The 22,207-nt window shown below is 37.2% G+C and overlaps 1 protein-coding gene across 18 annotated transcripts in view; it reads left to right on the top strand.

Moving 5' to 3' along the window:
* Positions 1-22,207, top strand: part of MIPOL1 (mirror-image polydactyly 1) — a 567,089-nt gene that overhangs the window by 178,856 nt on the left and 366,026 nt on the right. For all 18 annotated transcript variants that reach the window (XM_069082287.1, XM_069082288.1, XM_069082277.1 and 15 more), the window contains 2 exons: positions 20,822-20,855; positions 21,115-21,285. In XM_069082287.1, coding sequence (XP_068938388.1) covers positions 20,822-20,855; positions 21,115-21,285 — 205 coding nt within the window. The remainder of the gene's footprint in view (positions 1-20,821; positions 20,856-21,114; positions 21,286-22,207) is intronic.

Here is a 22,207-nt window from a genome sequence, read left to right on the forward strand (position 1 = left end):
CCCCTCAGTTGCTTGACCCCTGGGCTTTTTTCCACAGTAGGATTCTGCCACCAGACAGTGGAGCTTTCGTCCTAAATGCTGGGGTTTTCTCAGCTGCCGGAGGTATTAGATGGGTGCCCTCTCTGAGTTCTCCCAATGCTCTGGCGAGCTGGACACACACCCCAGGACCTCCACCTTAGACTGCAATCCAGATCCAAGAAGTTTATAGCAAGAGCTATTACCCCTCAGATTGGTGCTTGGTCCCCCTAAACTCTGCAGGCCAGGAGCTAACGCTGACACATGGGTCTGGCTGGCTGTGCTGGTGTCTCAGTAATTTTTAAATTATCTCTCCTGGATCTATTTTCCAGGTCAGTGGTTTTTCCAATGAGATATTTCACATTCTCTTCTATTCTTTCATTTTTTTTGGATCTGTTTAACAGCATCTTAATTTCGCATAAAATCATTAGCTTCCATTTGCTCCAATCTAATTCTTTTTTTTTTTTTAAAGCAATTGGGGTGAAGTATCTTGCTCAAGGTTACACAGCCAGTTATGTCTGTTGTGCTAAGTATCTGAGCCCAGATTCTATCCTCAGGTCATCCCGACACTGGGGATGGTGCTTTTACTGGCTGTGCTACCTGCCCACCCTTCCAATCTAATTCTGAAACAATGATTCTCCCCATTGAGCTTTTGAGATTCTTTTTCCACCTGGCAAATATGGCTTTTTTAGGCGTTCTTCTTCTCATTGACTTTTTGAGCCTCTTTTGCTATTTGAGTTAGTCTATTTTTTAAGGTGTGCTTTTCTTCAGTCAGGTCATTAACTCTCATTTCATAATTTTCCTGCATTGTTCTCATTTCTTTTCCCAATTTTTCCTCCTCTTTTCTTATTTCAAAATCTTTCTTAAGCCCCTCTATGGCCTGTGACCAGCTTTATTTTTCTTGGAAGCTTTTGGTACAGGAAGTCTGATTTCATTGTCTTCCTTGTGTTCCATTCTTTGATCCTTTTTGTCCCCAAAATAGGATTGTAAAGATGGGTTGCTCTTTTTGCTTTCCTTCCCTCATTTGCTTATGTTGCCATTCAATTACTTGACTTTTGGGCTTTTTGCCACAGTAGGACTCTGCTACCAGACAGGGATCTTCATCTTAATTGCTGGGGTTTTCTCAGCTGCTGAAGGTATTAGTTAGTTGTCCTCTCTTCAGCTTCCACATGTTCAAGGAAGCTGGTTGCACACCCCAGGACCTCCACCATAGACCTCAATCCAGGTCCAAGCAGCTTAAAGCATGAGTAAACACCCCTCAGACTGGTCACTTAGTCCCCCTACAGTCTTTAGGCCAGGAGCCGAAGCTGCCATATGGCTGTGGCTGCATAGCCCTGGTGCCTTAGTGGCTTCTCCTTCCTGTGGATAAAGGTTGATCGTGCTCCCAAACTACCGGATCCCAAAGTCCACACTGCACTGACCTCTCACTTTGTCCTTAGTATCTATGGGTTGATAATTCTGGAAATCGCCACAGCTGCTGGTGATCTTCAAGTCTCTCCAGCCAGTGGCTGATCAGGCCCTCCCTGAGGCTAAAGCCTAGGGCTCCCGTGGAGCTGGGGTTGACTCCCGGAGCACATCGCTGGCTGTTTGCTGCTGGCCTGCTGGGCTGTCCTCAGTGGGAGGATATCTTCTCTATGTCATTTTGTGGGTTCTATACCTCCAAAGTTTGTTCAGAGTCACCTTTTACATGAATTGGAGGAGGTGGGAGCTGGAGCCCCCTCCACTTTAATTTCTCTATGTAATTTTTCCTCTGTCACTCTTATCTGATTTTGAAATTTTGAAAATCATTTTTTATGTCTTCTAGGGAATTACTGGCTTTGTGTCCAATCCACGTTTTTATTTTCCCTTTGAGGTTTTGCTTGTAAGCTGTTTTGATGTCATTGTTTTCTTCTGAGTTTGTCTCTTGATTTTCCCTGTCACCATAGTAGCTTTTCATATTTCTTTTTTGTTGCTGTTGTTTGTTTGTTTTCCCACACTGTTCCTTGATTTGGGATTTTATATTAATTTTGGACTCTTCCTTTCACTGGGGGGCCTGGGGTGGGGGATAGTATCCCTGACTTCAGTCTTTTTTGTACTATTTTTTTAGAACTATTTCAGGGAGTTTGGAATTTCCATTCCTACCATGGTGGTGTTATCTACAGAGACATGTCCTTACCCAGGAAGAGCCCTTAATTCCTTGGGATTGCAATCCATGCTTCCCCTCAGGCCCCCTGTTCTTTTGAGCCCAGAAATGGTACTTTTTCCTTAGGGTTTCTAATCCCTTGGGCCCAAAAGTGATACTGCACCTCAGGGTCCCTGATCACTTTTGACCAAAAGCAGTGTTGCTCCTCAGGGCTTCCACTCCTTCTTGAACTAAAGTGTTCTTCTCCATCTTTGAACTGTGACCTAAAAGTGTATAAGCAATGGATTTGCCAAATAGCGTCTCATCCAGCATTCAGTACAGGACAGGGTTCCCTTATATTCTCTTTCTGATCATTTGGCAGGTGCCCTTACTAGTTCTGGCTTGAGAGCTCTCAAATCTGCTGCTGCTGTTTATGTCACCATCACATGGTCTTACCACTGGTGTTTCATCCCCATGGGCTCTGGGCCAGCCTCCATCCCTGTCTTGCAGATCTCTCTGTTCTCCTACACTGTCTTGGTGTGGAAGAATGTCTCACTTTGACCTTTTGTTGTTTCTGCCATTTTAGAATTTGGTTTGTGGTATTATTTTAATATTGTTTTGACAGAATGCTGGGAGAGCTCAGCTGAGGGCTTTCCCTACTCTGCTCCTTTCCTTTGCCCCTGGAAGTTTTATTTTTTTCTAAAATAGTATTTCTACAAAGATAAAATGTAGTCTAACATTGCATAATAAATCAACAGCAACTTGTTCATTTCCTGTACTCTTTCCAACTCTGTGTGTCAGGAGAGAAGAACTGTGTTAGTTCTCCCTAGGTACTCCTCAGGATTCAACTTCATGTTTTTTTTCACCTTTTTGGTATCCTTTGTCAGTCTGTGCACCCCTTCTACCAATGATTTTAAATGCATAAAATAAAATATGTGAAATTACAAAAGAAACCAATAATTGAATTTCATTGTTACTTTTTCATCAGTTCTCTGATCCCTGGGCCCAAAAGTGACACTGCCCGTCAGGGTTCCATTGTTAAAATTTTTTCAAAAGAAAGGTCATAAACCTTAGGTAAAGAAATCCTGCCTTAGAACAAGGTGATTGATTAGTCACAGAGTTGTTAGTAGGAGATAGTAGAAAAGAAATTGTATTTGTAGTAATTGTAAATGTAGTAACTGGATTTGGATGTTTGTTTTCTTCTCTTTTTTTGTAGGCAGGAAGGCAAGGCAGTTGGGGTTACATGACTTGCCCAAGGTCACATAGCTAGTAAATGTCAAGTGTCTGATTTGAACTCAGGTTCTCCTGACTCCAGGGCCAGTGCTCTATTCACTGCACTACAACTGCCCCTGTCTTAGGTCCTTATTTTCTTATCTACAAAATGCAGGGATTTTACTGTATGATCTTGTAGTAGTAATGAAATTTGAAGATCCTTTTGTATTGCTAAACCTAGAGATACTTAGCACCTAGTTTCAAATTAAGCTTCTGTTAAAGGAACAGAAGATATGAACCCCTGTTGCTAATATAACAGGAAGGGGCTGAACAGGGAACCCCTGTTGCTGATGTAACAGGAAGGGGCTGAACAGGGAGGAGCAATACTGTATATAAGGAAAAACACCAACTGGGAAAGTCAGAATTTCCTAGGAACTTGTGGTGGTGGAGCTTCTTCTGAGGTCCAGCCAGGCTGTTGAGGCTTTCTGAGGACCAGTCAAGCTGCTGAAGACTTCCAACACCAGCTGGAGCTGCCAGAGGAGGCATGATTGTGATGTCAGTACTTTGCCTGTTTAAGCCTTGACTTTCCAGGAATAGAGAATGTGAAGGATTTTAGGTGGACTGGACATTGTGAGCTTCAGCGTGGAAGAGGAACTGCATGGAAAGCTGGACAAGGATCTGGGAACTGACTGCCTTTGAATCCGGGGGGCAGTTTGGTGAATTCAAATAGGAGATGGGACCATGGAAGGGAAGCCATGAAAGCTGAAAGCCTGCCCGGAGTCAAGATGAAAAGACCTCTCTGTGAATACTGAGTAGTGACTGACCCTGATGTGAGGTTTTGTTTTGGGACTAACTTTGGGAAAAGTTGTGTGATTTGGCCAGATGAGACTCTGGACAGCTGCTGAGCCCCTCCCCCCGGCTTTGAAAACCCAGATGTTGGTGCTTCCCTTTCTGGTAACTAACTAGGTATGGATATAATGATCATACCGCTGGAAGCCCTGTGTGCTGAATTGTGTTCTTTTTTGTTGAGTAGTAACAGATGGAATTGTAATTTATTTGTTATTGTACTTTGTGATTGAATTAAGGACTCTGTGATTGACTACATGAATGTACTATCCAGGGGTGGAGTACTTTGACTTTTGTATTTTGTGTCCCTTAAGGAGGCAAGCCTCCTTAATGATGATTGAATGATTGAGTTACCAAATGGTTGTATTTTGTTGAAAACTATTGTGACTGCTTTGATGAAAACTATGTGGTCATTTTAGTGATAAGTCATTGTGAATGCTGTATTTTGTTTTTCTGTGATAAATTGTAACATTTTTAATGCTGTACCTTTATTTTCTATGAATGTTTTGCTCTGATTTATTATTGAATAAATACAGTGTTCACTATACTGTGTAATCAGAACCTTAAAAGCTGTTCACAGCAGCAGTCCTCTGGAAAGCTGCTCCTGTGTGGCTTTACAGATCTCAAAATTCCCTTCCATTTTTATGTGCATTGTTCCTATAAATGATCCCTCTGCCCTCAAAGAACTTAAAATCTAATTTGGTAGACAAAACAAACACACATAAAACTAAAAAATAAAATGCATAATGTTTAACTAAAAAAAATTAGTTCAATTGAACTCACTTGAGGAAATATATAGTAATTCATTTATAAATGAGTCATTTTTAAATGGATCACATATACAAGTTTCTGTAGTATTAAAACTCCTTTGGAACAATAGTCTATACATTCTTCTTTTCTTTTTCCATTATGCATTCATCCAGGATATAGGGTATGTTCAGGCAAGACTATCACCTCTGGTGTGAAGGCTGCCAATCTCTTTTCAGGGTTGCTTTCCACTTTGGGTGTCCATCTAATTCACTCTACTCTCACCTATAGCTCCAAGAAGCTGCAGCATGTGCAGCAGCCACTGGTAAACTATTTCAGCAAACTGGTTAAACCAGGCTGGGGGTAAGCTAGAAGTCTCAAACCCTTTAATGAGTTAAGGAGGTGTCTATCCCGGGGATGTGAAGACTTCCCCCAGCAAAATGGGTGGATGAGAAGAGTTTGTTCCAAGGGCTGTGAAGGGAGCTGAAGCAGGCACTGTGGAGCACTGAGAGCTTGGTTAGATATTGAACACACTGAGGTCATGCCCTGCATTTGGAGCTATCACCAAGTCATCCTAACTTTTGTCTTGCCATTGTGTTTTGATGGCTTTGGAAATAAGAATGAAGCAGACAACTTTGTGAAACTCTGCCTCACTTAAATCCAATTTATGCACAAATCAAAAGACATTACCTCTACAATTTTTACCTATGTCAAAACCCTGAAGTGACAGACAATTACTGAAGCAGCAGATGTGACTACACTAGGAAGTCTAGTCACAACCATGCCTACAGGTGGTCCAAGCCATAAGGTTATCTTCTCATTGGACTGGAATAATACTGGGATTTTGGAACCTCCCTGGGTATCTCAGCACTCATTTTGAAGGACTGCATTCTTAACCTCCTGGTGTGAGGAAGGGGTGAGAAAAAGTACCCTAAAGATTGTCTGCTTCACTCAAACTACCAGGGATCCCCTTCTGTGGTACAAACACAAAGTAATATACAAAAGCTTTTGTGAAGATGATTCTACTCACTGTCGGTTTATGGAATGTGTGCACACATATGGACAAAATGAAATCCAGTACACCTGAAAGACAAGTAACTCTTGTGAGAGAACTCGGCAGGTATCGCATCCAGATAGCAGCCCTGAGTGAAACAAGGCTCACAAATGAAGGTCAGCTTACTGAAGGAGGAGTTGGATACATGGTTTTTGGAGTGGCTGAAGTGAAGTGGAGCATCAAGAAACTGATGTAGGTTTTGAGTCAAAGCTAATCTAGTCCACAAGCTTGTACGCCTACAAAAAGGAGTGAACAGCAGGCTCATGACATTTCAATTGCCACTTGCAGGAAAGTGCCACATCTCCATCATTGGTGTCTATGCTCCCACCATGACAAATCTTGATGAGGTCAAAGAAAAATTTTAGGAAGATATGGAGACCCTTGTCATCGATATGCCAAAAAGAGAACAAGCCTGTAATTCTGGATGACTTTAATATAAGATTAGACAAAAACTACCAGACATGGCAGGGTATCCTTGGGAGAAATGGAGTTGGAAACAGCAACAGCAGTGGTCACTTATGCCTGAAGACTTGTGCGTCTCATGACCTTCTCCTCATCAGCACTGTCTTCCATTTACCTAAATGCAATAAAACTTCATGGATGTACCCTCACAGAAAACATTGGCATTTAATAGACTGTGTCATTGCAAGGAGAAAAGAGAATGGCTGTGAGAATGATGAGGGCAATATGGGGTACAGAGTGCTGGACTGATTATAGACTTTTCCTTTCCAGACTAAATATTTGCATTCAACAAAAGTAGAGGTCTCAAAGCAAGAGGGCTAGTAGAAGACTTTAATGTCAACTGCTTCTCTGAACAGTAATAGTTTGTTGCTAACTTGGAGAAAAAGCTGAGCCAACTCTTGGTTGGCAAGAGTGGAGTAGAAAAGGAGTGGGCAGCTTTCAGAGATTTGGTGTAGAGCACTGAGTTTACTCACCTGGGCCAGAATACTCACAGACATCCAGATTGGTTTGATAAAAATTATGGGGAAATTAAAAAACTGTTAAGTGAAAATGGGAACTCCACAGGGTTTACCATCAGGATAGTTCATCTGTCCCTAAGAAGGCAGTGTGTAATTTTATCAAAAGTAAAGTGCAAGCAAAACTTAGAGAGATGCTGTATTCTTGGCTCAGTAAAAAGGCAGATGAAATTCAGTTTTATGCTGATAATAGCAATCAGAAGTGTTTTTATAATGCTCTAAAGGGTATTTATGAGCCAAAGACCTATGGTGTATCTCAACTACTCAGTGCTGATGGAGCCACCTTGATTAGTGTTAGGATATGGTCTTGGAGAGATGGGCTAAACACTTCCATACTATTCTCAACAGACTATCAGCAATCAATACTGAAGTCACTGACCATATACCTCAGATTGAAGTTAATCTCTCTAGCCAAACCTCTAACTGAAGAAGAGTTTTTGAATGCCATTTAGTCCTCTTGTGTGGCAAAGTGCCTGCTGCTGATTCTATGTCAGCCGAGATTTACAAGCGAAGGAGAAGTGCAGTAGCTCAAAAGAAACATGAAATGTACAAGCTTAGAGACATCTCCACCCCAAATGTTCATGTGGCCTATTTGTATTTGTATTCAACCTGTGTTAAAACCTTCAGAGCTTGTATTGGTCTGATCAGCCACCGTCAGACACATTGTAGCTTGACTACAACATGGTGATATCATTTTGGTCCTCTTTGACAACGAAGGACAACAGCCACCCCGTTCATCCTTTGTTCTTCTCCAGTATAGCTTTTTTTCCTACCACTACTGAAACTTCTCCCTCCAAGTTTGCCCTTGACATTCTCATCACCATATCCAGTGGCTTTTATCCACCTACAGTCTTTAGATTCCTCTTCCTTTCTGCATTATTTGATACTGTTGATTTTGCCCTTCTTGATCTTTTCTCTTTCTTTGACTTCTGTGATATTGTTCTGTACTGTTTCTTCTGCTTCACTAATTGATCTTTCCTTTTTTCAGCCCCCTAAATATGAATACCTTTTCAGGCTACTCTTTTCTATATTACATTCTCTCCATTAGCAGTCACATATTCTTTCAGTTTTAATTATTACTTCACTGAAAACGATTTGCCATTTTTCTAGTCAAGTAAGTTATGCTTGACTTTCCCCTTTCTCTTACACTCCAAGTCTAATCAGTTGATAAATCTTGTTGATTGTAACTAAAAAAACATCTTTTGACTCCAGTCCTTTTTTACTTCTATTGCCTCTGTCATTGTCTCATTTCACTTTGATTATTGTGTTCTTTTTCAATCTATACTATGGCTATGCCAAAGTAATCATTCCACAGCATGTCTGATCATGTCACTCTCCTTCAAGAGCACACCACTGCCAAATAAATTACATGAATCCCTCAGCATGTTTCTAGACCCTATACAATCTGCCTCCAAGCTTCCTTCCCAGTTTTATTTCAAATAATTCCCCCCCCCCATACTCTATACTTCAGCCAATCTGGGTGGGCTTTTCACCATTTAATTCTGATTGGTGGGTCAGCCATTCATGGCCTCCTATATTGTGCCAGTCTCAGACTTAAGACCAGGCTTCACATCCTATATCACCATTCACTTCCTTTCCCTGGCTACCTCTCTTTTATGTGCTGTCTCATTCTACTAGAATATAAATACTTTGAGGACAAGGACTGTTTTACTGTTGTATTTGTATTCTTAGCACTTAGCCTAGTGATTATCTCTACTTTTTGACTTCCTCTCCATCATGAGTCTTCTAAATTATTTCCTTTAAAAAATTCTCTGTGCCTTCTTGTAAGAAATTGTTCTCCTTTTCTTGAACTTTTCAGGGTACTGATTAATTTATGCAGTTAATTTTCTACTATGTATTTTAGTTAGTTGTATATAATCCATTCCCCTGGATAAATTATAAATCGCTTATAATCAGAAACTGCACCTTTTGGGAGTGGTGTGGAGAATGGAGAGAAGAATTCTCGTTGTTTGAATTGAATTATTTTTTTACAAGTTCTCACTTTAGGAAGGAATGTTTTTCACTGATGGAGATACTGATGTTTTGGAATTGCATTTAGAATCAGTATATAAGGAAACCAGTCTCATTACTTTTATAGTGATAACTTTTGCTTTGTTTGGACTAGAGATTGGTAATTGCTGGGAAAGCAAGGTTTTGTCTTTCAGATATATACTTGAAGATTGTTTGAGCATTGTAATCAGCTGATGGAATAAAAGATGGGAAGGGGAAGAGGGGAAGAGTCTGACTTATCCCAAGGCTGACTTTGGACTGTTCTCAGAGATATGAAGGGTTAGCTACACTCCCAAGAAACTTTCTTGTGCTTAAGGTCATAAGCTCATACAAAGAACAAAGATTTCAAAGTTTGTTCATGGCCTAAGTTTCTCATTTAACTCCTAACTTTCCTGTGCTACTTGTTAGAATCTAAGGTCATAAGCTCATACAAAGAACAAAGATTTCAAAGTTTGTTCATGGCCTAAGTTTCTCATTTAACTCCTAACTTTCCTGTGCTACTTGCTAGAATCTAAGGTCATAAGCTCATACAAAGAACAAAGATTTCAAAGTTTGTTCATGACCTAAATTTCTCATTTAACTCCTAACTTTCCTGTGCCACTTGCTAAAATCTAAATATGTAGTGAACAGGTTACCATTCACTCAGGACTTTGTATTCAGGACTTCATATACTGACATTTCTTTGATATATGAAGTGGACCTATAGGCATTTGCCTAGGATTAAAATAGGTCCAACACAAAATTCTATCCTTTGCTCTCATGACAGGATTGTCTGGAAAGAACCAAAATGAATGAGGAACAGATCTATTAGCATTTCTCTAACAAAATATTTTCAGCATCAATGATAACAGAACCATAACATCTTAGTATCCAGTGAGCTATATAGGGAAGTGGAAAAGGTATTGAAGATGACAAAAATGAGTAAATGGATCAACCAGATCAAGTTCATGTAAAAGAAATTCATACTTGAGATGACACAATTTTGAGATTTAAAGAGATTCATTCTTTAGATAGCTGAAAAGAAATGATAACAAATGACTAGAAAAAAATCACAGATGGTATTATTACTAAAAAAAATGCTGTCAAGAGGACATCAGTAATTAGTGTACCATATGCCTACTTTCCCATATCTATAAAAAATCTTAATGATAATAAGCTGTATACCTGTCAAGGGAATGCCTGATGAAAATATGACAAGGACATTTTGAAACAGTTTTCTAAACTAGACCACATCTTCATATCTAAAAAGTCCAGAGAATACAGGACACCACTATGTTTGCTGTTTGTTGATTATTTTTTAGAAAGCATTTGGCTCAGTAGAGCTAAATGCAGCCTTAAAGACTCTCTTCTACCAAGGCAGCTCACATGCATATGTTAAGATAATAAAATTCATAGTCACAACTTGTATGTGCACACTCTAAGTGCCATAGGAGTTCTGATTACTAGGGAAAAAGATTACCAGGTTTCAGAAAGCTTCATAGATTTTCTTCTCTTTTAGCTCTCAACAATCCTTGGCTTTGTATCTGGAGGCATACATTTTAATAGGAAGTTTTGGTTTTTTCTTTTAAAAATTTCAGCTAATTATGAGGAAGATATAATTTTTAAATCAAATTTTATGATTCCCATCCTTATCTTTTTTCTCAATGTCCTCTTCTCTTTCTCTATTTGTTCTGCCATCTGTAATCTAGCGTCTCTCCTTCTCTAAGGATTTCTGACTTTTCTATTACTCCATTATATGCCTGTCCTTTCTTTACCACTTTCCACATTTGTTTTTCTCTTGATGTAAAGAAATTAAATAGGACACAAAATAAAAGTACACATACTTCCAAACTATAATGTTTTTTGGAATATTATGCTTTTAAATTTTATTTTTAACATATAATAGTGACAGGGATGCTACTCAGAGAATGAAAACAAGTACTCTGGGTTTTTCTGGTTAAGGGTCACTAGTTCATTTTGTTATTTGAGGTCAGAGCTCTGCTGTACACACACTACACAAGGTGAATGACTGTGGGTTCAGAAAAAAAGCTGGTATTGACTGATTTAGTGATAAATCGAGAAATGTGACATTTCATGCAGGGTCTCTTGACTTAGAGTATAAGGTTGTCAGGCAGAATTTGCACTGTATTGGAAATCAATTGAAACTTGAGCCCACAGACATTTGCTTCAGCAAAATTCTTACTAATTGCCATGAATATGTAGAGTTTAAAATAATGCAGGAGTAATTCAAAATTCACAAGGTTGCATGTAGTAAATCTTATATTATCATTTGATAATTAACAGATTTATCACTACCATGCATATAATAGCTACTATTAAAAGGTTTGAAATTCTTACCAAAAGGAGATTATAATCTGCTCCCAATATTTCTCAAAACTACAAGTAAACATGTTGAATCAAAAAATGAATTTGAATATTGTAAATTTTTTCCATTTTAATTTTTTAAACTTACAAACATTTATTTTGGTTTATTGTTCTTATGTCATTATTATAACATATAGACATCATGGAAATAAATTTGTCTCCCTTTAAATTTATTTTTGACAAAGCTTTTTAGTTTTCATCATATATTAAGGATGCTAACTCAAAAAATGCATTACAGTACACAAGATTTTGTGCTCATCATAGAATATTAAAATCTGGAACTTTATCAGTTTTTCATAAATGCTCAGTAATTTGATTGAGATTATAATGGTACCCACAAAACATATAACCTTCTTTCCTGTAATAAATTAGAGGCATTAAATTGTAGTGGAAAAAGAATAGGATGTAGTCAGGAAATTGGGTTTGAATACTGTGTCTGACACTTCAAATATTTGTTAATTGAACATTATGCACTGGGCACTGTGCCAAGTGCTATGGATATAAAGACAAAAACAAATAGTTACTCCTCAGGGAGCTTACATTATTTTGGGGGGATTCAAAATGTACATGAAATAAGTAAATACAAAGTATTTTGAGGAAGGAGAGAACACTGACATATAAGTGAATCAGAGAAGGATTCCTTTAGGAGTTGGAACTCAGACTTACTTTAAAGAAGACAAGGAATCTGAGAGGCAGGAGATGACATATTGGAATTTATGGAGTATCTAGTCTACTAGCATCTAATCTGGCTGAGTGGGGGAGACTTGATAGGGAGTTCATATTTTATCCTAGAGGCAGTAAGAAAACTCTCACAGTTTTTGAGCAAGGTAGTGATATTGACAAAACTTTCATGTTAGGGAAATTATTTTAGGCAACTGTGTGAAAGATGGTCACTGAAGAAGGAAATATTATGTAGCAGTACTTTAGAACAGGATTTTTCTTAACCTGGCTTCTGGGAACTTTTTTTTTAATTGATAATTATATTTCTATAAAATTGGTTCCTTTGTAATCCTATGTATTTAATCTTATTCATTTAAAAGCATCATTCTGGTCCATGCTACTAGATTCACTTTGATATAGCAAGGCTGGGTACATTTCCCTCTTAGGGTCATAGGCATACTCCAGAGGAATTGGGTATATCTTTCTCTAATGCCATAGTTTATACCTCAAATCTGGTTTGTTTTGCCCTCCTATTAATGAAGAATGACTAGTGTGCCAGTTTCATTTAACCCAATTATATCAATTAGCTTTTACAAAATGATTTATTGAGAAGATAAAGCAAAAAAAGAAAGAAGAGAGAAAGAATGAAAAAAGAAAAGAACAAACATTTTCCCTGACACCTGGGAACACACTCTCTCAGATGCCACCTCATCCTTGGAAAGAGTGGGCTCAAACTTAACACAATTTCTTCAAAATAGCAGTTACCTTAGCAGGTTCAGTTCACAATACAGCATAAACAGTGATGAAGCCTCCTCTCCAGGGATTCACTTCTGGGCTTAATGGCCACAAAATTCAAGATAAAATCTACCAGCCCTCCTGGTAATGGGTTCTTGTGACCTTTCAAGGCTCACAGGATAATAACCATCTCCAGTCTTCTTCATCTAAAATCAGGAAAATGTAGACATACCAGAGACAGGAGCAAAAATAGGATCATGCATACTTGGCTTCCTACCAGTTCTCAGTGGGAGAATATTGCCTCCCACAGTAGCTTGTCCTCAAAAAAGTCATTTCTGAAAGAGCCATAACTAAACCATCTATCCTAGCTGACTAGTATCTTTTGAATGCTAGTTCTGACTCTGTAGACCATCAACAGTCTATATACTAATTCTGTGGTTAGCAGACCAAAACCAGCTATGGAATATCTACATTCTCTAAAGAAGTGGAACAGAATATTTCCCATTACACATCTTCATGGTTTTACAGAAGCAGCCTCCTCAAGCTCTTCACCATGGAGGATTGCATCACCCCCACCCCATAATGACAGAAAATAAGTAATTCAATTAAGAAGCTGTCACATTATTCCAGAGAAGGAGTAATGACAATTTAAAAGTGAATTTAAAAGACTTTCCAACTGATAGAATAGAGGGTGGAAGACAAGGCAGTGTCAAAGATGACTCTAGATTTTTGAACCAGTTTACTAAGAGGATGGTGGTATAATCAGCAAAAATGGGAAAGTTGGTGGAGGAGAAGATTTCAAGGGACAAATGATAGGTTAAACTTCGGAAATGTTAAAATTTGGATGCCAGTGTTATATCCAAGTGGCAACATCTGGATAGCTAAGGATATGGAACTGGATTTTAGTAGATATAGTAGGGCTGGATATATACTTTAGAAGTCCTCTGTTTAGAGATGATCATTACATTCATTGGACTTAATGGGAGAGCTAAGAGAGATAGTAGAGTGGAAGGCCTAGGAAAGATCCATTGAGAGAAGAAAGCTAAGTGATAACAAGTGAAGGAGACAGAAAAGGAGCAGTTATCAAGTCAAGATAATATCTAGGACAAACAATATCATGGACGACAAGGGAGGAGTGAATATACTGGAAGATGAAGTGGTTATTCATGTTAAATCTGCAGAGATTGACTGCTACAAGATAACTAAGAAAAGTGTAGGATTTAGCAATTAAAGGATGAAAGTTTTTAGTAACTTTGAAGAGAGACTTTCAATAGATTGTCTAGGTCAGAGTCAGAAACGAGTGATTATAAGGAACTAAATGATTTTGACTTAATAAAGAAGAGCTGTAAGATGATACCTTGAGCAGTATGGTAAGAACAGTATCCATCAGGGTCTTCCACCATGTGGGCTAGGCTGGTTTTTTCCCTAAAAAGCAAGCCGTCACTAAGACTTGATTGACCCAGGAGGCTAAAGTCCATACCTTATTGCTGATAACCTTATTGCTGATAACACAGCTTCTTAGTTGCCTGAGGAAACAAAAGAGGCCAGAATAAGTATATTCATTTCCCTTCAGACTTTTATCCTTTTGCTGATGTCCCTTTGAGGTTCAAGTTACCACATCCTGCCATGATGACTAAATATGTTTCTGTATGGAGGTGAAGGGGGCCATGTCTACCCAAGGAAAGTTCTAGAGTTGTTGATTCTCCTTTACTTAAGTATCAAATGTTTCACGAGTGCTTCATTTCATCTACCCTCCAACCTGAACTACCACACTGGCCTATGTCAGGCTTGTTCTACTATTTTTGTTGATAATTGAGGCAGAATTGGATCACAGTGCTAATGGTGTCAGGGACCAACAGGCAGACCATAGACTGAAATATTGTGGTTTCCAACCCAGAAGTATCATTGGAAAATGTTAGATAGGGCATATAAGGGAAGAGAGTGTAAGTGGAAATGAAGATGAAAAGTTGAAATCTTTCAGTCTGATTTACCGTATTACTACATCTGCCAGGTAATAGAGGCAGGGATCCGAAGGTATATGGCCTTTCAGCAGTCAGGTCTTGGGGAAGTTTAAACAACAGTCTAATGAGTCATTAGGAGAATGGTTAATGAGAATGTCATTTAATGGAGTCAATTCAGAGTTCCTTTGTGTATCAGAATTCTGTCAGTTCAAGATTTTCTTTTGTAAAGCTAGTTAGAAGGGGAATGTCCTTTGCCCCTGTTTAGGTAACTGAGATGGGAGTTGTAACTAACCCTCATAGAAATGAATTCTCATTGCAGCCAGTTCCCTCATGGAAGTGTCCAAGAAAGGAGGTGAAATATTTTAAAAAGATGGATTTGATAGATTGGATCAGTGGAAGAGAGGGGAAGGGACAAGAAGTTGCCATGCTTTATGACCGCTGGCTTGTGGGGCAATTATATCTGACATTCTGGCTGCATGATTTTAGCTTTAGCTTTTTGTCTCCTCTGCCACACTCCCATAAGAAATGGGGGCAGGTGTTACAACTGATGAAATTAAAGTAGGACATCAGGACAGTTTCAGTTGCCCTCTGAGCAAATAAGTATTCTGAAGATGGTGGGCGGAAGCATGGTGTCCTGTCCTGGGGCGATGTTTGGGTGTTATTCCTACAATATCACATTGATGAGGAAGCAATTGATCGTCAGGTGCTGATAAAGCTCTATCACACAAATCCAGTATAGGGCAATAAGAGTCTTTCAGTCTCACCAAACCCTAGAATATCCTGTAAAACCCAATCCAAACTGGGCATATGGGATTGTTATGGTTGGATAGTGGCTGTTAGGTTACTATCATACCAAGGGATCCCCAACAGACTCATCATGACACTCCAGTTTCCACAGACCATTGTGGAGAGGATTAGAAGAGAGACCGCTAAAGAAAGAGGAATAAAGTTAATGACCACTTGGGATTAGGTACGTGTATGGGCTCCTTAGGCCACCTCTTTGATATTTTTTTTTTTGTGGATAAGGACAAACTGAAACATTTGAAATTGCCCCAAGACACCCTGTTTAGTTATACTAAACAATATGAAATCCCTTGAGAGGTAAAATCTATTCTCTCTCTAGTTATAGGGACGAAAAGAGGCTAGAATATGTCAACTATGTCAATTCTCTTTATAATAATGATGATGGTAATGGTGATCATAGATAGCTGATGTTTATGTAGTGCTTTTATGTTTGCAAAACACTTTTCAGTATCTTATTATATCTTTGCAACAACCCTGAGAGAAAGGTAGTTATTATCCCCATCTTATAGATTAGGTAGATAAAGGTCAAGTGACATCCCCAAGGGTTACATAGCTCATAAGTGTCTGAGGATGAATTTGAACTAAGTTCTTCCTGAAACAGGTCTGTCACTCTATCCTCATTACCTAACTGCCAAACAACAATTCCATATGACCACTGATGCCATAGAAGATATTGGACAGCCTACAGAAGACTAAAGGGAACCAAATAAAGTTTTTACAACCATCACTTAGATATTTTTAATAGTATTTTATTTTTCCCAATTACATGAAAAGACAATTTTAATTATTTTTTTGCTTTTTGGAGGGCAATTAGGGTTAAGTGACTTGTCCAAGGCCACACAACTAGTAAGTGTTAAGTATCTGAGGCTGGATTTGAACTCAGGTCCTCCTGACTCTGGGGCCGGTGCTCTATTCACTGTGCCACCTAGCGACCCCTCCCCCAGCCTTTTACCTTTACTTTGTGTGTGCTTTTCTTCTTCAAATGCATTTCTTATAAACAATATATTGTAGGATTCTGATTTTTAATACACTCTGTTATTTGTTTCTGTTTTATGTGAGAGGTCATCCCATTCCCATTCACAGTTATGATTACTAACTGTGTATTTCCCTCTATCTTATTTTCTTCTTGTTTATACGTTTCTTTCTCCCTTTACCCTGTCTTTCCTCACCAATTTTTTGCTTATTATCACCATCTTCCCTGATCTACTTTCCCTTCTACTGGCCCCCCATTTTCTTGTCCCCCTCCACTCCCACTTTTCTGTAGGATAAGGTAGATATCTTTACCCAACTGAATGTATATTGTTCCTTCTTTGAGCCAAATCCAATGAGAGTAAGGTTCAAACAATGCTTACCACCCTCCCTTTTTTCCCTCTACTATAATAAGTCTATCATGCCTCTTCATTTGATATAATTTGCCCTATTCTGCCTCGCCCTTCCTTCCTCTCCAAGTGCAATCCTCTTTCTCACTCCTTAATTTTTTTTTTACTATTATCTCACCAAAGTCATCCTGTACCTACATCCTTTGTGTATGTATACTCTTTCTAACTGCCCTAATAGAAATATTCAGTTACAAGTATCATCCTCCCATGTAGGGATGCAAACAGTTTAGCCTTATTTAATAATGTATATATTTTTTCTTTCCTTCTTATCATTTTATGCTTCTGTTGAGTCTTATACTTGAAAATTGAATTTTATGTTCAACTTTTTTTCATCAAGAATATTTGAAAGTCCCCTATTTCATTGAATGTCCATTTTTTCCCCCTGAAAATGCTCAGTTTTGCTGGATAGTGATTTTAGTTGTAAGCCAAGCTCCTTTCTGGAATATCATATTCTAAGTCTTCTGATACTTCAACATAGAAGCTGCTAAATCCTGTATAATCCTGACTGTAACTCCTTGATATTTGAATTGTTTCTTTCCGTCTATTTGTAGTATATTCTCCTTGACCTGAGAATTCTGGAAATTTGATCATTTAATATTCCTGGGAGTTTTCATTTTGAGATGTCTTTCAGGAGGTGATTGGTGGATTTTTTCAATTACTATTTTACTTTTTGGTTTTCCAAAAAGGACAGTTTTCCTTGATAATTTCTTGAAAGATGCTGTCCAGGCTCTTTTTTTGATGATGGCTTTCAAGTAGTCCAATTCTTAAATTACCTCCCCTGGTTCTATTTTCCAGGTCAGTTTTTCCAATGAGGTATTTTACATTTTCTTATATTTTTCCATTCTTTTGATTTTAATTGATTTTTGATGTATCATAGAATCATAAGCTTCCATTTGACCAATTCCAACTTTTAAGGAATTATTTTCTTCAATAAGCTTTTGTACCTTCTTTTCCATTTGGCCAGTTCCACTTTTTATGAAATTGTTTTCTTCAGTGGAGTTTTGTACCTCCTTTTCACCTGGCCAGTTCTGCTCTTTAAGGAGTTGCTTTCTTTAGTGAATTTTTGTACATGTTTTTCCTTTTTGGGTATGTGTGCTTCCTTTACCAAGCTGTTGACTCTTTTCATGATTCTCTTGCATAACTTTCATTTCTTTTTCCAATTTTTCTTCTACCTCTCTGCTTTGATTTTTATATTCCTTTTTGAAAATTTGAAATTGATGGGAGGGCAACCAATGGGAGAGTGGCTGAATAAGTTGATGTATATAAATGTGATGGCATACTAATGTTCTATAAGAAATGACAAACATGGGGTGGCTAGATGGCACAGTGAATAGAGCACCAGCCTTGGAGTCAGGAGGACCTGAGTTCAAATCCAGCCTCAGATACTTGACACACTTACTAGCTGTGTGACCTCGGGCAAGTCACTTAACCCCAATTGCCCTCCAAAAAGCAAAAAAAAAAAAAATGACAAACAGGATACTCTCAGGAAACCTGGAAAGACTTATACAAACTAATGTAAGTGAAATGAGCAGAACCAGGATATGGTAACAGCAATATTGTATAATAATCAATTTTAAATAACTTAGCTATTCTCAGCAATACAGTGATCCAAGACAGTTCTGAGGGACTTATGATGAAAAAGGCTATCCATCTTCATTGAAAGAACTGAATGCAAATTGAAACATACTTTTTTTAAACTTTTTTTTTGGCCTGTATTTTCTTTCACAACATGACTAATATGGATATGTTTTTCATTACTGCAAACATATGTCAAACACATGTCAAATGTCTTTCAAAATATATTGACATGTCAAGAAATATGAGTGAAAGTAAAAAGGAAGACTCTGACATGGGGAAAAGCATAGAAAACTTCTATATTATTGTGAAATGCTAGCTTTATTGTGCCAATGTATTTTGAAGGACATTTGAATGGTAAGAATATAGTATTGTTTTTCATAGTTATTGTCATAAATATGTAATAAATTCATTTGATAACAAAAGTATCCTACTGCAACTTGAATATTAGGAAATATGTTTTAAAATTTGAGTATTCTAAATGTAAGGTCCTCAAATTCATACTCTAGTCCAGAGAAGTAAGGTGAGTAACTTTATGGTAAAAATTAAAACTATGATTAATATGTATGATAATATTTTTTGTTTCCCAATTTGACAATATTTACCCTACCTACAAGTGAAACAGAGTAAAGGGGGGGGGGAAATAAACATTGATATAGCCCGTACTATGTTCTGTGCTAAGCACTTTACAATAATCACATTCTCACAACATCCCTTGGAGGTAGGTACTATTATTATACCCCTTTTACAGTTGGGGAAACTAAGGCAAACTGAAGTTAACTGACAGGGTCGCATAACTAGTGAGTGTCTGAGGCCAGAATTGAATTCAGGTCTTCTGATTCAAGGCCCACCACTTTATCAAGTGAACCACTTTGCAGTTGAAGACATATGAATTAATCATCTGTCTACTGAAATAATTCTTATTTCATTTCAAAGTCCTTGTCATTTCTAAATACCATTAAATAAGGAATCCATTTGCCATGTGCAATTGTTAGTTTCGTCTTAGTACATTTCAGCAAGTTAATTAATAATGTCATTTTATGATAGTCTATTCAAAAATAGCTTATGAAATTGAAAATTTTGTTGTGTTTTGTCTGTGGGTGAATAGAGTTCTGGTTTATCCAACAAAGGAATACACATTTTATAAATTTGTTATATTATTTTGTCTAAAACAGAATTTTTTGCTTTGTTAGTTGCAGAGACAAAACAACAATTTCAATAAGTGATTGAAAAATAATTACAAGCAGAAATATGATCTTTGTGCCCAAAAAACAAGGCCACCTATTACATTAATATTATATGATTAGTGTTTTCAAGTTATGAATATGAAAATTTACAGGACTTTACCAATAAATGCTTCTGTGAATTTTATTCATTGAATTGTGAGATTTGTTATACACTAAAATAAATTCTTAATTAAAAAGTAAATATGATAAAAGGAATTAATTTTTATGAAAAGTATGGGAAGTGTGATAATTTTTTTTTTGTAATAAAGGAGACATTAAATTTGGAAACTACTGTTTTATCCCATTCACCATTTCCCCCCTCACCTAAATTCTTTGTGTTTGTGTTGTGAGAAATCTGTTCTTGAGAACATCCAATCCCCTTTTGATCTGATTTGTCTTCTAAAATCTTAGTCCATGAATTCCTTTTCAAATACACTGTTGTCTAGTCACATTTTGCCCTTTCTATACTTGAGCATTTTTTTTTTTTAAACCAAGAATTCATTGGTCAGGATGGCTATTTCAAAGGGAAACTGATGTATATAGGAAACCAGTTTGCCTTCTATAACTTTATGTAATTCTTTCAGTGTTAAGATACAGGGTGGAAAGCATAGTGTTAGTTATCTATAATGATAGAGATCTTTCAGTCTTCCTTTAGCTTTTACATTTTATTTATTTGTTTTTAACAAAGAGAACCTCATGGGAGATTTTCAGGTAAAGTTTTTGGGTGAATATTATTAAACTTCACAATAAAAACAATACCTTGTTTCATTTGAGGTACCCAAAAAGAAAGAGGAAAGGAATACAGTTTCTAGGAAAAAAAAATGACAAGTCCAGGAATAAATATAATGATGAGTTCCAGGGCCTCTATCGCTGGGGAACTTTCTTCATCTAAGCACATATGAACAATTGATCCTTGTAGTCATATATAGTAGTAAACATTAATAACTTAACAGTCTGAAGTCAGTGCTGAAGATATGGAGCATTATTGAAAGATGAAGTCGAGCAGGTGGCACTTTAATATGTTCAGTGTTATGGTTGACTCTAAAGACTAGTCGAATGAAATTACTTGAGGTTCTAAAGATTTAAAAAGCGAACTCATTTTGCTGCACTAAGGAAATGCTACTGATCAGGCTTTCTGTGTTCCTTTTTTTCTAGGCTAGAAAATATTAACCCTGAAGAAAATGACATGGTAAGCCATTCTCTGAGGAGATTTCTTGATGTCAGTCGTATATCTTAGAGGCTTAAGTTCAATTGAGTGGGTTTCAAGAACTAAGAAGTGGGAAAAAGAAGAATTGACACACTAATAATGTACATCTTTGCTGCAATATGAAAATTCAATAACTTCACTCCGTCAATTTACCATTCACATGTGCCTATTAATTAAAACCCTATATTGAATAAAATATATTAAAACTTCATGTAGGACTAACATATAATGCTGTTGGTAGACATTACAGGAATTACTGAACAGAATAAACAATGCAGACACGGGGAGAGCAATCCAGAGTAATGGAGCTGTAATTATGGATAGAATATACAAGACCAAGGAATGTAAAGAGAAAATAACTACTGAAGAAATGAATGCAGTGATAGAAGAACGTGATGCTGCTTTGTCTAAGGTGAGTTTATGTTTATATGGAAAAAGTTTATAATAATTTCCTCCCTCTTTAACAGAAAGAAAGAAATCATTTGAAAATAAAATCAGTTTTATTTTTGAACGACTTTGAAATTTCCAGATAACTTTTGTTTATGTAACAGACATTCTATTTCTATGTTTATACATTATCCCTCCTCTTTGTTAATATATTTTCTACCCTTTTTAAAATGGTAAATGTATATGCTAGTTTATAAGCAGTATCTAAAAACAGTTGCTTCTTATTGGGTCCCCAAAATTGTGAGTAATGATCAGCTACTTTTGCATAGTTGATTCAGGATAAGAATGTGGTTAGTAAGTATTATTAGATGTCTAGCAATATAAATGGCTCTTAATATAAAAAAACCCAGATATTTTATTAGTCTGTCTTAAAAATATTCTAAACATATCTTTAGAACATATATTTATGTATATCTCTCATTTATCCATCCTCCTATCTTCTGTTTAGCTACTTATCTTCCTGTCTGTCCATCTATCTATAGGCAGCAGGATATGGTGGGTACAGTGCTGGACTTAGAGTAGGGAAAACCCAACCTGAGGTGAATTCAAATCTTACTGCAGACACTTAATAGTTGTGTGACCCCAAACAAGTTATTTAACCTCGCTTGACCTAATTTCTTAGCTATAAGTTGGGGGTGGGGATGGGGATGGGGATGGCATGTAAGGCTTCTCTTGGCCCTAAAGTCTGCTCTTTTGATTTGCTACTTCACCCTTCTTGTAGGGAAAGGATGCTTAATAGTTCAAAATGAAGAAAAAAATTGAAGAGATAATTCTATTACTTTCCTTTATATACAATGAGAAGGGCTTCTCAGAATATCTTTTAAATACTTTTAAAATAGATAAGAATCACCTATAATAAGCAAATACATTGTTTGAATAGATCAGTG

The sequence above is a fragment of the Petaurus breviceps genome, unplaced genomic scaffold, assembly GCF_028583685.1.
Source record: "Petaurus breviceps papuanus isolate PSGF00001 unplaced genomic scaffold, PetGlider_PUasm1.0 164, whole genome shotgun sequence".
In the NCBI taxonomy this organism is placed as follows: Eukaryota; Metazoa; Chordata; class Mammalia; order Diprotodontia; family Petauridae; genus Petaurus; species Petaurus breviceps.